At 45.3% G+C, this 16,433-nt stretch overlaps 1 protein-coding gene across 8 annotated transcripts in view; it reads left to right on the plus strand.

Moving 5' to 3' along the window:
* Nucleotides 1-15,717, plus strand: part of LOC139228566 (transducin-like enhancer protein 4) — a 211,216-nt gene extending 195,499 nt beyond the window's left edge. For all 8 annotated transcript variants that reach the window (XM_070859683.1, XM_070859689.1, XM_070859687.1 and 5 more), the window contains exons 18-20: nucleotides 2,411-2,561; nucleotides 9,922-9,998; nucleotides 14,268-15,717. In XM_070859683.1, coding sequence (XP_070715784.1) covers nucleotides 2,411-2,561; nucleotides 9,922-9,998; nucleotides 14,268-14,375 — 336 coding nt within the window. In that variant the 3' untranslated portion in view covers nucleotides 14,376-15,717. The remainder of the gene's footprint in view (nucleotides 1-2,410; nucleotides 2,562-9,921; nucleotides 9,999-14,267) is intronic.
* Nucleotides 15,718-16,433: the final 716 nt, after the last annotated feature.

Raw genomic sequence — 16,433 nt, forward strand, 5'->3', positions numbered from 1 at the left:
CTCATCCCCGGAATCAACCTAGTGAACCTTCTCTGAACTGCCTCCAAAGCAAGTATATCCTTTCATAAATATGGAAACCAAAACTGCCCGCAGTATTCCAGGTGTGGCCTCACCAATACCCTGCATAGCTGTAGCAAGACTTCCCTGCTTTTATACTCCATCCCCTTTGCAATAAAGGCCAAGATACCATTGGCCTGCCTGATCACTTGCTGTACCTGCATACTATTCTTTTGTGTTTCATGCACAAGTACCCCCAGGTCCCTCTGTACTGCGGCACTTTGCAATCTTTCTCCATTTAAATAATAACTTGCTCTTTGATTTTTTTCTGCCAAAGTACATGACCTCACACTTTCCAACATTATACTCCATCTGCCAAATTTTTGCCCACTCACTTAGCCCGTCTATGTCCTTTTGCAGATTTTTTGTGTCCTCCTCACACATTGCTTTTCCTCCCATCTTTATATCGTCAGCAAACTTGGCTAAGTTACACTCAGTCCCTTCTTCCAAGTCGTTAATATAGATTGTAAATAGTTGGGGTCCCAGCACTGATCCCTGCGGCACCCCACTAGTTACTGGTTGCCAACTAGAGAATGAACCATTTATCCCGACTCTCTGTTCTCTGTTAGTTAGCCAATCCTCTATCCATGCTAATATATTACTCCCAACCCCGTGAACTTTTATCTTGTGCAGTAACCTTTGATGTGGCACCTTGTCAAATGCCTTCTGGAAGTCCAAATACACCACATCCACTGGTTCCCCTTTATCCACCCTGTTCATTACATCCTCAAAGAACTCCAGCAAATTTGTCCAACATGACTTCCCCTTCATAAATCCATGCTGACTCTGCCTGACCAACTTTGCTTTTCCAAATGTCCTGCTACTGCTTCTTTAACAATGGACTCCAACATTTTCCCAACCACAGATGTTAGGCTAACTGGTCTATAGTTTCCTGCTTTTTGTCTGTCTCCTTTTTTAATTAGGGTCTGTGTAAAGTCATTTCTCTTAACCCCTCTCCTCACTCCCTTCATTCCAAACTTGCATTGCATCTGGAGCTTGTGTTGTGAACTCTGTAACACAAGGGTGATGTACTGGCTGTTACCATTTTGTCAGCGACGGTGGAAATGACGAGAGCTATTTGAAATGATAAATTAAGTGTATCACATGAGATTCAAGAGTATTGGCTTAAATGCAGTTCTTTTCTGTTGAGGTAGTATGCTGAATAACCCAACGATAACACTGTGTAATTGATATTTGTCCCGTGTGGCTCAATGGGACAGTTTAACACCCTTTTATCATTTGACGCAAACCTTCTGTGAAGATGTGTTAATAACCCGAGGTCTCAAAGCACGTTTGCAAAACCCCAAGACTATTTACAGGAGCGGCAAGTTTCTCAGATAGATGTGCAACCGACACACAGGCATTTTGTGTCAGAGTGTGTCGGTGACGAGGAACACTTGCTTCAATCTCTCGGGTGGCCCAAGGCTTGCCTGACCCTGCAATATTTATAACGCGAAAGCTTCCACATTTCTAGGTCGGCGCGGTTTCAACTATTTTAGTAAAACAATAAATCAAGTGCCCCCCCTTATTAAAGGGGCACTAAAATTGACAAATTAAACAATAATGGTTCAAATTAAAATTTGGTTGCCAGGGGTGCACTCCAGTCCCTCCGGCGCCCACCTCTCGCAGAAGGCCGAGAGCGTACCAGTGGACACCGCATGCTCCATCTCTAGGGACACCCTGGCTCGAACGTAACCGCGGAAGAGAGGCAGGCAGTCGGGCTAAACGACTGCCCGCTGCCTGGACTGGTTAATGGCCACCGTGGCCAGGCCCAGGTTGGCGCGGTTTCAATCGCCGCAGCACCTTGTGTAAACCTGACCAATTGAGCTGCAGATTTTGGATAACAAACAATTAATCAGTGTGGCCAATCGGCTTATTTAGGTGCAGTGCAGCATGGGAAAAATCCCACTTCAGCAATACACAGATTTAATGAAACAGAGATAATTCTGACAAAGGGTCTACACCCAAAATGGTAACCTGTCTTATCTGTTTACAGAGCCTGATGGATCTGCTCTGCACTTAGAGAGTATTTTCTATTTTTATCTCAACTTTTAGTTTCTTTCTATGGGGGTAATTTTTACTTTGGGCGATATTCATTCAGCCGCCCGTTATACATTTGTCCCGATTTTTATTGACCAATCAATCGAGTGGCTGACAGATCTGACTCCGCCCATTTCATACTTATCAGCCGCGGTCAAAATGGCCTCCCCCCATCTCTCTTCAGTACGTGCCGTTAGTGACCCTTAGGGTCAGTGCACCGATATTGGAATGGAAGTTGCCTGATAACGAGACGACAATCAGTGAACCCGCCACCCGCTCCGCTCCGCTAGGAACCTTATTGTTTGTGTTTCAGATTTTCTCCCTGGGGTACTGCCCGACCGGGGAATGGCTGGCTGTCGGCATGGAGAGCAGCAACGTCGAAGTTTTACACGTCAACAAGCCGGACAAATACCAGCTTCACCTACACGAGAGTTGCGTGCTGTCCCTCAAGTTTGCCTATTGTGGTAAGAAATGGTCCCAGCTGTTCAGTTGCAGCCTTGTATCAAACTGTACTAGAGATGCTGAATCGCTTTTACAGGAGTGTTGTATCTGTGTGAGCGCTGTTCTGCCTGCCAGCTCGCTCCATTATAACACTGCTCTAAGAAAGAAAGAAAGACATTTATGTGATACCTTTCATGATCACCAGACATCCCAAAGCGTCTTACATCCAGTGGAGTGACTGTTGTAATGTAGGAAACGCAGCAGCCAATTTGGGCACAGCAAGCTCCAACAAACTGCAATGCGATACTGATCTGATTTAGTTTAGTGATGTTGACTAAGGGATAAATATTGGATAACTCCCCTGCTCTTCTTTGAAATAGTGCCATGTGATCTTTTACATCCACCAGAAAGAGCAGATAGGGTTTCAGTTTAACATCTCTTCCGAAAGACGGCACCTCCAATAGTGTAGCACTCCCTCAGCACTGCACTGGGGTGTCAGCCTGGATTTTTTTTATGCTCAAGTCCCTGGAGTGGGACTATGAACCCATAACCTTCTGACTCAGAGGCAAGTGTGCTTTCCCTTGAGCCACAGTTGGCACACAATGTTGGAGCATTATAATGTTCTATATTCCGCTTTGTTAAAATTAATTCTTGGGCATTGCTATCAAGACCAGCATTTATTGCCCATCCCTAATTGCCTCTTGAGAAGATGGTGGTGAGCCACCTTCTTGAACCGCTGCAGTCCGTGTGGTGAAGGTACTCCCACAGTGATGTTAGGGAGGGAGTTCCAGGATTTTGACCCAGCGACGATGGAGGAATGGCGATATATTTCTAAGTCAGGATGGTGTGCGACTTGGAGGGGAATTTGGAGGCGATGCTGTCCTTGTCCTTGTAAGTGGTAGAGGTCGTGGGTTTAGGAGGTGCTGCCAAAGAAGCCTTGGTGGGTTGCTGCAGTGAATCCTGTGGGTAGTACACACTGCAGCCACGGTGGAGGGAGTGGATGTTTAAGTTGGTGGATGGGCTGTCGATCAATCGGACTGCTTTGTCCCGAATGGTGTCGTGCTTATTGAGTGTTGTCGCAGGTGCACCCATCCAGACACCTTCTTGTATCACCTCACAAAACCCCACAGAGAAACTTCACCCTGCACGGGAAAGCTTCGAAAATGCTAAATGCCGTTTGTGCTATTTGAAATAATGTTTAACGCTCCTTTATAATGGAAGCTGGAGCTGTTTCCAGCAGAATCCATTCTATAACATAAGAACATAAGAAATAGGAACAGGAGGAGGCCATACGGCCCCTCGAGACTGCTCCACCATTCAATAAGATCATGGTTAATCTGATCATGGACTCAGCTCCACTTCCCCGCTTGCTCCCCATAACCCCTTATCCCCTTATCACTCAAGAAACTGTATTTTTCTGACTTAAATTTATTCAATGTCCCAGCTTCCACAGCTCTCCGAGGCAGCAAATTCCACAGATTTACAATGCTCTGAGAGAAGAAATTTCTCCTCATCTCTGTTTTAAATGGGCGGCCCCTTATTCTAAGATCATGCCCTCTAGTTCTAGTCTCCCCCATCAATGGAAACATCCTCTCTGCATCCACCTTGTCAAGCCCCCTTATATGTTTTGATAAGATCACCTCTCATTCTTCTGAATTCCAATGAGTAGAGGCCCAACCTACTCAACCTTTCTCATAAGTCAACCCCCTCATCTCCGGAATCAACCTAGTGAACCTTTTCTGAACTGCCTGCAAAGCAAGTATATCCTTTCATAAATATGGAAACCAAAACTGCATGCAGTATTCCAGGTGTGGCCTCACCAATACCCTGCATAGCTGTAGCAAGACTTCCCTGCTTTTATACTCCATCCCCTTTGCAATAAAGGCCAAGATTCCATTGGCCTTCCTGATCACTTGCTGTACCTGCATACTATCCTTTTGTGTTTCATGCACAAGTACCCCCAGGTCCTGCTGTACTGCAGCACTTTGCAATCTTCTTCCATTTAAATAATAACTTGCTCTTTGATTTTTTTCTGCCTAAGTACATGACCTCACACTTTCCAACATTATACTCCATCTACCAAATTTTAGCCTGTCTATGTCCTTTTGCAGATTTTTTTGTGACCTCCTCACATTGCTTTTCCTCCCATCTTTGTATCATCAGCAAACTTGGCTACGTTACACTCAGTCCCTTCTTCCAAGTCATTAATATAGATTGTAAATAGTTGGGGTCCCAGCACTGATCCCTGCGGCACCCCACTAGTTACTGATTACCAACCAGAGAATGATGGAGATTTGTTGCTAAATCTGAGGGAGGCGTAACATGATGGGCAAAGTATGTACACAGAAATTTAGTATGTACAGACTTAACATTAGTGTAGATAACTCCTGTTCAAAAGCTATGGGTCAGTTGGCCTCCTTCGGTGCTGTAATGTTCTATGAAGGAGTTCCGAGTGGAGTGCTTGCTTTGGGAGTCTCGTGTCTGGCATGCGGACAATGTGGCCTGCCCAGCGGAGCTGATCAAGTGTGGTCAGTGCCTCGATGCTGGGGATGTTGGCCTGGTCGAGGACACTAACGTTGGCAATGCTAACGGCAAACGAACCAAAGGTGGGCAGAGGAAACGTTACAAGGACACCCTCAAAGCCTCCCTGATAAAGTGCAACGCCACTGACACCTGGGACTCCCTGGCCAAAGATCTGCACTGCGAGTAGTGAGCCAAGGAAGGAACTGTTTGTGGACTGGAAGCAGAATGCAGATGAGATTATAGATAAAGTGGAGGAACTGCATCCGGGAGGGCACTGAGCAATTCGAGTCTCATCGTCGAGAGCATGCAGAAAACAAGTGCAGGCAGCGGAAAGAGCGTGCAGCAAACCAGTCCCACCCATCCTTTCCCTCAACGGCTATCTGTCCCACCTGTGACAGGGACTGTGGTTCTAGTATTAGACTGTTCAGTAACCTAAAGACTCATTTTTAGAGCGGAAGCAAGTCTTCCTCGATTCCAAGGGACTGCCTATGATGATGAATGTTCAAAATTGTGACCAACACCACCACAAGTAGTTTAGCTGATAATTCATGTCATTGCTGTTTGTGAGAGCATACTGTGTCCACAATGACTACTCTGTTCGCCTGTGTTACCTCAGTCAGCGCAATTCAAAGCGCCTCATTAATGTGAACAACGCACCCTGGGATGTATCTGGAAGACGGGACCGAGTCAAAAGCCATAAACATGACTCGAAAGCACCTATGTGTGAGAAATTACTGCAGTGTTGCGTTTTAGACCTTGCCATTTTATCCAGGTTCCTCCAATAGGGAAGGGAAGGGACATCTATTCAGGCCAGCAATGTCAAAAATACCATTTATGGCCAGGTTCGAAACAGCGTACCTGGTAAAAGAAAGACTTGCATTTATATAGCACCTTTCATGACCCCTGTACACCTGAAAGCGCTTTACAGCCAATGAAATACTTTTAGAGTGTAGTCACTGTTGTAATGTGGCAAAGAGTAGGAGTAAATGGGTACTTTTCAGAATGGCAGGCAGTGACTAGTGGGGTACCGCAAGGTTCTGTGCTGGGGCCCCAGCTGTTTACACTGTACATTAATGATTTAGACGAGGGGATTAAATGTAGTATCTCCAAATTTGCGGATGACACTAAGTTGGGTGGCAGTGTGAGCTGCGAGGAGGATGCTATGAGGCTGCAGAGTGACTTGGATAGGTTAGGTGAGTGGGCAAATGCATGGCAGATGAAGTATAATGTGGATAAATGTGAGGTTATCCACTTTGGTGGTAAAAACAGAGAGACAGACTATTATCTGAATGGTGACAGATTAGGAAAAGGGGAGGTGCAACGAGACCTGGGTGTCATGGTACATCAGTCATTGAAGGTTGGCATGCAGGTACAGCAGGCGGTTAAGAAAGCAAATGGCATGTTGGCCTTCATAGCGAGGGGATTTGAGTACAGGGGCAGGGAGGTGTTGCTACAGTTGTACAGGGCCTTGGTGAGGCCACACCTGGAGTATTGTGTACAGTTTTGGTCTCCTAACTTGAGGAAGGACATTCTTGTTATTGAGGGAGTGCAGCGAAAGTTCACCAGACTGATTCCCGGGATAGCGGGACTGACCTATCAAGAAAGACTGGATCAACTGGGCTTGTATTCACTGGAGTTCAGAAAAATGAGAGGGGACCTCATAGAAACGTTTAAAATTCTGATGGGTTCAGACAGGTTAGATGCAGGAAGAATGTTCCCAATGTTGGGGAAGTCCAGAACCAGGGGTCACAGTCTAAGGATAAGGGGTAAGCCATTTAGGACCGAGATGAGGAGAAACTTCTTCACCCAGAGAGTGGTGAACCTGTGGAATTCTCTACCACAGAAAGTTGTTGAGGCCAATTCACTAAATATATTCAAAAAGGAGTTAAATGAAGTCCTTACTACTAGGGGGATCAAGGGGTATGGCGAGAAAGCAGGAATGGGGAACTGAAGTTGCATGTTCAGCCATGAACTCATTGAATGGCGGTGCAGGCTAGAAGGGCCGAATGGCCTACTGCTGCACCTATTTTCTATGTTTCTAAATGCAGCAGCCAATTTGCACACAGCAAGCTCCCACAAACAGCAACATGATAATGGCCAGATAATCTGTTTTTGTTATGTGGAGTGAGGGATGAATATTGGCCAGGACACCAGGGATAACTCCCCTGCTCTTCTTCGAAATAGTGCCATGGGATCTTTTACATCCAGCTGAGAGAGCAGACGGGGCCTCCGTTTAACGTCTCATCCGAAAGACGGCACATCCAACAGTGCAGCGCTCCCTCAGCACTGCACTGCAGTGTCGGCCTAGATTTCTGTGCTCAAGTCCCTGGAGTGGCATGGGAGTGTGTTGAAGCAGGGACACACTCGGGGGTTTGCATGACTGCCGTGTATTCACGCTGAAACACCCAGTAAGACTTTCAATGACTGCAACGTGTTCAAACTAACAAACTGAGGATGTGAATGACTGGCAGTGTGTGCACCCTGACACACTGAGCGTGTAAATGACTCCAGCGTGTGTTCTAACAGTGATGCGCACTGACGGTTCGATTGACTCTGGCAGCGTGTTTAATCTGTGACAGGCACTCGAGGCTCTCAGGACGCTGTGAATTGTTGGCACTTCACTGCCATAGTTTACGGTGCTTTCGAAACCTGATTGTTTTCCAGCCATTCTGTATTCTCTGTGTATTTGATGAGCGGACAGTTCGAAGCACTGAGACCCTCTTAAGCATCTTTACTGACAATGAAAATCCCTCACCCTGGCACACTGCCAATGTGAAAGCTCACTCCTTTGGCCACAGGGGCTTTGTTAGCAGGTTCAGGAGAATTTCCCTCCTCCTCGCACACAAATAGATGGCTTTAGCAGTCAATTTTAATGAAGTGTTTGCTCCAGATTTCAGGGAAATGGCTCCCTTGAGTCCATCCCACACAGGGCCCCTGCTACTCTTCTCAAACCTCCTGTTCCTTTAAATTCTAATGCAGCCCTTGAGTGTGTTGCTGAGGCCTGTAAGTGCAGGCCTGATCTGATCTCACCGTTGGTCTCTAGAGGAGACCAAGTTGGTGCCTTGAAATTGCTGCTCTTATAACTCTCCTCTCCACAGGAAAAATCAATCTGAGGCCTGCAGCAGGCCTTGGGCAGACACCATAGTAAAAAAAAAGCCTTGCATTTAAAATAAGGCGTTAATCCTAAATATATTTATTTCCCTTTTTTTTTAATATGACAGAAATGAAGCATTTTGTGTCTTATTTTAGTTTGGTAGTAGCTCCTCTAATTCAGTCCCAATACATGAAGTTAAAAACCAGCTGCATTTATCGTCATGTTCTCAGCCATTGGCCGATTTTGGTCTCCCAAGAGAGGTGCTTGAGGGAGGAGCATAAACACACAATGTAATGTACTGGAACTCGCTTCGTTAAATGAAGCATTAAAGTGCACTTGCCCATGTAACCGCTACGCGAGCTACCAAATAAAAAGAAAGATTTACATTTATATAGCGCCTTTCACGACTTCAAAGTGCTTTACAGCCAATGAAGTACTTTTGAAGTGTAGGCACTGTTGTAATATAGGGAAACGCAGCAGCCAATTTTGCGCACAGCAATGTCCCCCAAACAGCAATGCGATACTGACCGGATAACCTTTTAGTGGTGATGGTTGAGGCATAAATATTGCACAGGACACCGGGGATAACTCCCCTGCTCTATTTCGGACTAGTGCCATGGGATCATTTAAGTCCACCTGAGAGAGCAGTTAAAACGTCTCATCCAAAAGACGGCACCTCTGGCAGTGCAGCGCTCCCTCAGCACCACACTGGAGTGCCTGGATTTGTGTGCTCAGGTCTCTGGTGTGCGACTTGAACCCACAACCTTCTGACTCGGAGGCCAGAGTACTACCCACTGAGCCACTGGCTGACAGGTAGAGTTGGTATACTGTCTCAGGACTGCAGTTTAAACAGACTATTACTTAAGTGATCAAACCAATATTCTTAATTGTAAAGTTAGTATGAATATAAGATAGTCATCCATCACTATGTGACAGTCACCTAGAAATCCATTAGGGAATTCAGAAGGAAATTCTTTAGAACATAAGAACATAAGAAATCGGAACAGGAGTAGGCCATACGGCCCCTCGAGTCTGCTCCGCCATTCAATAAGATCATGGCTGATCTGATCATGGACTCAGCTCCACTTCCCTGCCCACTCCCCATAACCCCTTATCGTTTAAGAAACTGTCTATTTCTGTCTTAAATTTATTCAATGTTCCAGCTTCCACAGCTCTCTGAGGCAGCAAATTCCACAGATTTACAACACTCTGAGAGAAGAAATTTCTCCTCATCTGTTTTAAATGGGCGTCCCCTTATTCTAAGATCATGCCCTCTAGTTCTAGTCTTCCCCATCAGTGGAAATATCCTCTCTGCATCCATCTTGTCAATCTCATAATCTTATACGTTTCAGTAAGATCACCTCTCATTACCCAAACATTAATGAGAATGTGGAACTCGCCACCACAGGGAGTGGTTGAAGCGAATAGTATCGATGCATTTAAGGGGAGGCTAGACAAGCATCTGAGGGAGAAAGGAATAGAGGGTTATGCTGATAGATTTAGATGAGGAAAGACGTGAGGAGGCTCAAGTGGAGCATAAAGTGGAGTCCATGATCAGATCAGTCATGATCGTATTAAATGGCGGAGCAGGCTCGAGGGGCCGTATGGCCTATTCATGCTCCTATTTCTTCTGCTCTTAAAGTGGTAGGGCCGAATGACCTGTTTCTGTGCCATATATTCTATGTAATGCTATGTAAACACATTACAAAATAAATATTTTAAAAGCAAATCACAGTATAAGTTATTCCTTTGATTTTGTTTTTCAGGTAAATGGTTTGTAAGCACTGGGAAGGACAACCTCCTGAATGCTTGGAGGACTCCCTATGGAGCCAGTATATTCCAGGTACTGACAGATTGTCTTTGAGTTATTCGCTAATATTTAGGGCAACAGTTCTAACTAGGCTCTTGTTTGAGGGCTGCTCTCAGGAACAAAAAAATCTGCAAAAGGACATAGACAGGCTAAGTGAGTGGGCAAACATTTGGCAGATGGAGTATAATGTTGGAAAGTGTGAGGTCATGCACTTTGGCAGAAAAAAATCAAAGAGCAAGTTATTATTGAAATGGAGAAAGATTGCAAAGTGCTGCAGTACAGCGGGACCTGGGGGTACTGGTGCATGAAACACAAAAGGATAGTATGCAGGTACAGCAAGTGATCAGGCAGGCCAATGGAATCTTGGCCTTTATTGCAAAGGGGATGGAGTATAAAAACAGGGAAGTCTTGCTACAGCTTTACAGTGTATTGGTGAGGCCACACCTGGAACACTGCATGCAGTTTTGGTTTCCATATTTACAAAAGGATATACTTGCTTTGGAGGCAGTTCAGAGAAGGTTCACTAGGTTGATTCCAAGGATGAGGGGGTTGACTTATGAGGAAAGTTGAGTAGGTTGGGCCTCTACTCATTGGCATTCAGAAGAATGAGAGGTGATCATATCAAAACGTATAAGATTGAGGGGGCTTGACAAGGTGGATGCAGAGAGGATGTTTCCTCTAATGGGGGAAACTAGAACTAGAGGGCATGATCTTAGAATAAGGGGCCGCCCATTTAAAACAGAGATGAGGAGAAATTTCTTCTCTCAGAGGGTTGTAAATCTGTGGAATTTGCTGCCTCAGAGAGCAGTGGAAGCTGGGACATTGAATAAATTTAAGACAGAAATAGACAGTTTCTTAAACGATAAGGGGTTAAGGGGAGCGGGCAGGGAAGTGGAGCTGAGTCCATGATCATAGAAACATAGAAACATAGAAAATAGGTGCAGGAGTAGGCCATTCGGCCCTTCTAGCCTGCACCGCCATTCAATGAGTTCATGGCTGAACATTCAACTTCAGTACCCCATTCCTGCTTTCTCGCCATACCCCTTGATCCCCCTAGCATGCCATGGTATTAAATGGCGGAGCAGGCTCGAGGGACCGTATGGCCTACTCCTGTTCCTATTTCTTATGTTCTTATGAACGCTCCAACATGCTGTCCCGTGAATTGTTGAGACGTGGGCCTGTGCAAGTGATTTTTCCACATGGCCAACTCCGGATTGCAATGCTAGCTGCCAGTGTGTTCAACAGGCCCTGAGGTGGGGGGAAGGTCTGACCTCTATTTGCCCTGCTGCTCTTCTAACCCTGGCAGCAACGAGGGAGCAGAACCGAGTCCCACAACCATTAACATGCCCCACAGCCAAGTAGGTCAGGAAAGCAGACCCGGAAACAAATGGAGCAGTAAGTCGACTAAGGATATCGGATAATGGTGAAGTAGATCCCCAAGCTGTTGTAAATAGCACTGTTTGAAACAGTGAATTGAGAATTAAAGAGACAGCACACTTCATATCGCACTTATCCTTCAAAACGTTATTCTTGTCAAGTTCCTATAGAACAAAATAGAAATGACTAATTTGTTACTTAATTGTATACATTAGATTTGGCTTATGAAGCTAGGTTAAGTAAGTTGGGCCTATACATAGTGGAGTTCAGAAGAATGAGGGGTGATCTTATTGAAACATAAGATAATGAGGGGGCTCGACAAGGTGGATACAGAGAGGATATTTCCACATAGGGGAATCTAGAACTAGGGGACATAGTCTTAGAATAAGGGGCCGCCCATTTAAAACTGAGATGAGGAGAAATTTCTTCTCTCAGAGGGTTGTAAATCTCTGGAATTCTCTGCCCCAGAGGGCTGTGGGCACTGGATTCACTGAATATATTTAAGGCAGAAATAGACAGATTTTTGAGCGATAAGGGAGTAAAGGGTTATGGGGAGTGGGCAGGGAAGTGGAGCTGAGTCCATGATCAGATCAGCCATGATCTTATTGAATGGCGGAACAGGCTCGATGGGCCAAATGGCCTACTCCTGCTCCTATTTCTTATGTTCTTATGTCCTGTTGCGGAATCTGCCACCAATGGCCTATGTTTCTTGTCTCATTGTATTCCCCTCAATGCCTCCCCCCACCCTCCCGGTCCATGTAACAGGCTTTGAGGAGATCTAGGGGAGGTCCCGCGCATGCGGAAAAATTTGAATGGGCCGCAGACCCAGTTAAAGAGACCACGTACTAAAAAAACAAATAGTGGGAACCTTGGACCTGGGTCGTCCTGGAGGAAGCGATGCTGCAGCTTCCCCGGCCAGGCCCAAGTTAAAGCAGCATCTGTAAGAAAGACCCCGTCAACTTTGGGCGGGTGTCCCTGCTGTCTGCTCACAAGAACAGGTTAAAATCGTGGCTGCATGGATTGGGTTAAAATCACCCCCTACATCTCCAGCACTGAATTCAGCAATTCATTGTGTTGTACAGAGGTATCTGGGGATCCTTGTACATAAAACACAGAATGTTAGCATGCAGGTTCAGCAAGTAATTAGGAAGGCAAATGGAATGTTGGTCTACATTGCAAGGGGGATAGAGTATAAGAGTAGGTAAGTCTTGCTACAACTGTACAGGGTAATGCTGAGACCACGTCTAGAGTACTGCGTACAGTTTTGATCTCCTTATTTAAAGAGGGATATACTTGCGCATTGGAGGCAGTTCAGAGAAGGTTCACGAGGTTGAGTCCTGGGTTAAAGGGGTTGTCTTATAAGGAAAGGTTGGGCCTATACTCATTGGAGTTTAGAAGAATGAGAGGTGATCTTAATGAAACATAGAGGATTCTGAGGAGACTTGACAGGGTAGACGCCGAGAGGATGTTTCCCCTCATGGGGGAATCTAGAACTAGGAGCGTAGTTTCAGAATAAGGGTTCACCCATTTAAGAAGGAATTTCTTCTCTCAGAGTCGTGAATCTTTTGAATTTTCTGCCCCAGAGAGCTGTGGAGGCTGGATCAAGTGGAGTTGAGGCCAAGATCAGATCAGCCCTGAATGGCGGAGCAGGATTTAAGGGGTAGTATGGCCTACTCCTGCTCCTATTTCTTATGTTCTTATGTTCAGCAAAAGTGGATGTAGAATGGCTGCAGCCGGCATCAAAATACCGTGGCATGGCCCAATAATTCTTTCAAACGTTTGTATACAGTATTGATCTTGACTTCCTGCTGTTAACGTGCACCACATGGTGAAAGGGAGGGCCTCTGATGGTAAATTCACTGCCAAGTGTGCGACTGAACCATACAGACCAGCGATGTTCGAGCTCTGCTCTTTGCTGAGTTGAGATGGCAGGAGAACGGCAAGTGGCTTCAGTAACCCTGGCCAAGAGAAAGACGAGAATTAGCCAGTGTTCCTAGTCCCGAATGCTAGCCATGGGTCCCCGCCGTCAGTGCTTTCGCAGCTTGCGAATACTCTCTTGGGGTAAAGTACCAGAGGTTGGGGTAATGTCCCAACTGAAGGGGGCGTTTTCAGGAAAAGGCACTAAATGTGAGATGGGAGTAAGGAAGAACCCTCAAAAAATGATAATGGGCCTGAATTTGTAGTCTGAGTCTCCCCGCGGGCGAATGCCTCTCAACTGCAGGTAAACGCCACACCTGCCTGATGGTCCCTGATGTTGGGACACTTACGCCTCTACATGTACACCTACCTAAAGGCCCACGTAGCCCAGGGGCACACATGGTTCACAAGCAGCTCAGGGTGCATGTGGGTGGCCCAGTCAATCAATAAGGGGAATCCCCATTATGCTTATGGAAATTCCATTTACAGACAGAATCCCCATAAGCACGAATAGAAATCCCCTAAAAATAACTCATTACATGTTCAAAATTAATTAAAATACAATTTAAACATTGAAAACAAAAATGTAATTGTGAAAAATAAATGTAATCGTTTGAAAGGGGCTAAAAATAACCTAAACTAATTTTAAAGGTTTATTTATGTTTAAATCAATCAATCATTTTTAAAAGATTACTTTAATATTTATTTACTCTTACGCTGGCAAAAGGCAACCATACGCCTACTTCTACCAAGCAGAAGAGTTGCATGGGCAGTAGTTGGGCAAACAGCCCAGCGCTCCACCCGCAAATGTCCATTTCCCGGGGCTGTGGTGGATCTGTCAAGTTGAGATGAGCAGATCGCAAGTTCTGGGTTTTTGCACATTGCCCATGGGGCATTTACAGCCGCGTGGGGTCACTGGGCCACTGTGGTTTATATGTTTAGAGAGAAAGATATTTTTTCCACAACCGAGTCACCGAGACCAGCTTTGCTGTGTTTTCTTTTGTCAAGTCGAAGGAATCATCCTCGGTGTTGAGCTGCGACATTTCAGTGGACGACAAGTACATCGTTACTGGCTCAGGGGACAAGAAGGCTACAGTCTACGAAGTGATTTACTGAGCGGCAACCCTTGGCCAGCAAGAACTCTAAAGGGACACCAAGCTGTTAACGGACATTGGATTTAACTCGGGACAAGTTAAGGACAACGACAGCTACTGCCAAAGCAGACTGCATTTGTACTGTTAAAAGCTGCAATATACTATAGAGCGAAACCTTCAGATATACTTGGGCAAAAAAAACACACCTGGGTTGTTCGTCTTGTTTATACAACATAGTGAATTGTAATTGTGAAAAATGTACATATTTTTGAAAAAAAGATGGTTTCGCAATGGATCGTGTAGCCACAAAATGATCATTCATCGATAAAGTCCTTTCTTTTACACTGTCTTTACCTTCAGGAAGCAGGGTCTCTGCTGACAGCCTTGTACTTCTGTGTGACCACATCCAACACTGTGTAGGGGACAAATGCACTGTGTAGAACTACTTTCTGTGATTTAAGCGATAGTCTCTATGTGAAGTGTTGAATGTCATTGTCAGAGTAGCATCTCTAATCCTAGCATTGGTTTCTTTTTCTGTTTGATAAATCTTGTGCCACACACCTGTGCTGGGCACTGCTCTTCAAGGCATTACCAAAGGGATAAAAGTTGCGATTTAACTCCCAACTCGTGCTGTGATCACTTTTCATCTCATCTCCACCCAGTCACCATTCATGACGACATCTTACCTGCATTACAATGGGACAAGGGTTGTCGGAAAGGTTGTTCTGTGGTTATACCATTAATTTGTGCTCCACAACCTCAACCAACAGGAGGCAGCCATTGATGTGAATGTGTCAGTCCCCTCCCACTCCACCCCCGATAAGGATACCCTTGACGCTAACGCAACCAAGAATCAACTAACCACTTTTGATGCCCAATGGAGTCAAATTCAAATGTCACTCACCATTGCTACCCGCCCCGTATTTAATTAGCAGGAGTAAGATGATGTGTCTCCCCCACGCCCGCCCCATCCAACCACCGCCTCACTTCGTAGGAAATGTTAATTCTTCGAACGTCAGTAAGTCATTTCCTGGAGAATTACTGTGTGTAGAATCGTGCTTTGCCTGAACAGCTGCTAAAGTGCTATTCCAAGAGAATTGGGATCAATGCATCATCACTGAGAGAGAGCATACGGAACACATGAAGTAAGTACGCGCCTGTGCGGAGCCAGGGAAGGAAAACCTCCCTCATGTGTGACTGTACTATAATATATTGCAGCTTCAAAAAAAAAAGATTTTTTTTGCACATAAATGTGCATTTCAAGAACAAGCTTCTCTTTTGTACAGGTCTATGTAAGTGAGTGACTGTAGAACCCTGCTGTATAGTAAGTAAAAACAAAAAAGCCCATTAAACATGCACTGCTCTGCACATCACTGTACCTGTCTTTTGAGTGTTCCATGACTGAACAGGAAAAGCCAGAAATAGAAGAGTAAAAAACTGTGGATGCCGGAATCTGAAATAACAGAAAATGCTGGCAATCTCAGCGGGTCAGGCAGCATCTGCGGAGAGAAGCGGAGTTAACGTTTCAGGTCGATGACCCTTCATCAGATGCTACCTGACCCGCTGAGATTTCCTGCATTTTCTGTAAGCTAGAAATGTACTAGGTTTAAAAAGGAAACCACTTATTTATATTTTAGTGATTCAAACAAACTTACTTAATAGCAATGCTAAGGTTAAAAGTTGAGAATCAATTGGTCAGTCCTGGATAAGTCAGTTTGTGAAGTGGACATTACAATGTAGTTGTCGAAATGGAAGTCTATCCCCAAATAACAGACTAGGCTGGTTTGCAGACATGTACGTTTGTGGCCAGTTTGAGCACCATTCTCCCACAACCCATTTAAATATTAGGTATCAGTTGCGAAAGGGGTTCTGCCCCTTATACACACACATGTGCCTCACCAAACCAAAGGCCATTACCCATCAGGATTGGAAAAGGGTCATGGGAATTAAAGCATTTGACAAAATGTATGGACGTCATCACGGGCACCGACTTGGGGGAAGTTGGGGGAAACAATTGTTGCAGTGGGAATGACAAACTGTCCACCCCAACTACCCCTCTCCCAGATTGGAGATAATTACC

The sequence above is a fragment of the Pristiophorus japonicus genome, chromosome 18 (assembly GCF_044704955.1).
Source record: "Pristiophorus japonicus isolate sPriJap1 chromosome 18, sPriJap1.hap1, whole genome shotgun sequence".
NCBI classification, from domain to species: domain Eukaryota; kingdom Metazoa; phylum Chordata; class Chondrichthyes; family Pristiophoridae; genus Pristiophorus; species Pristiophorus japonicus.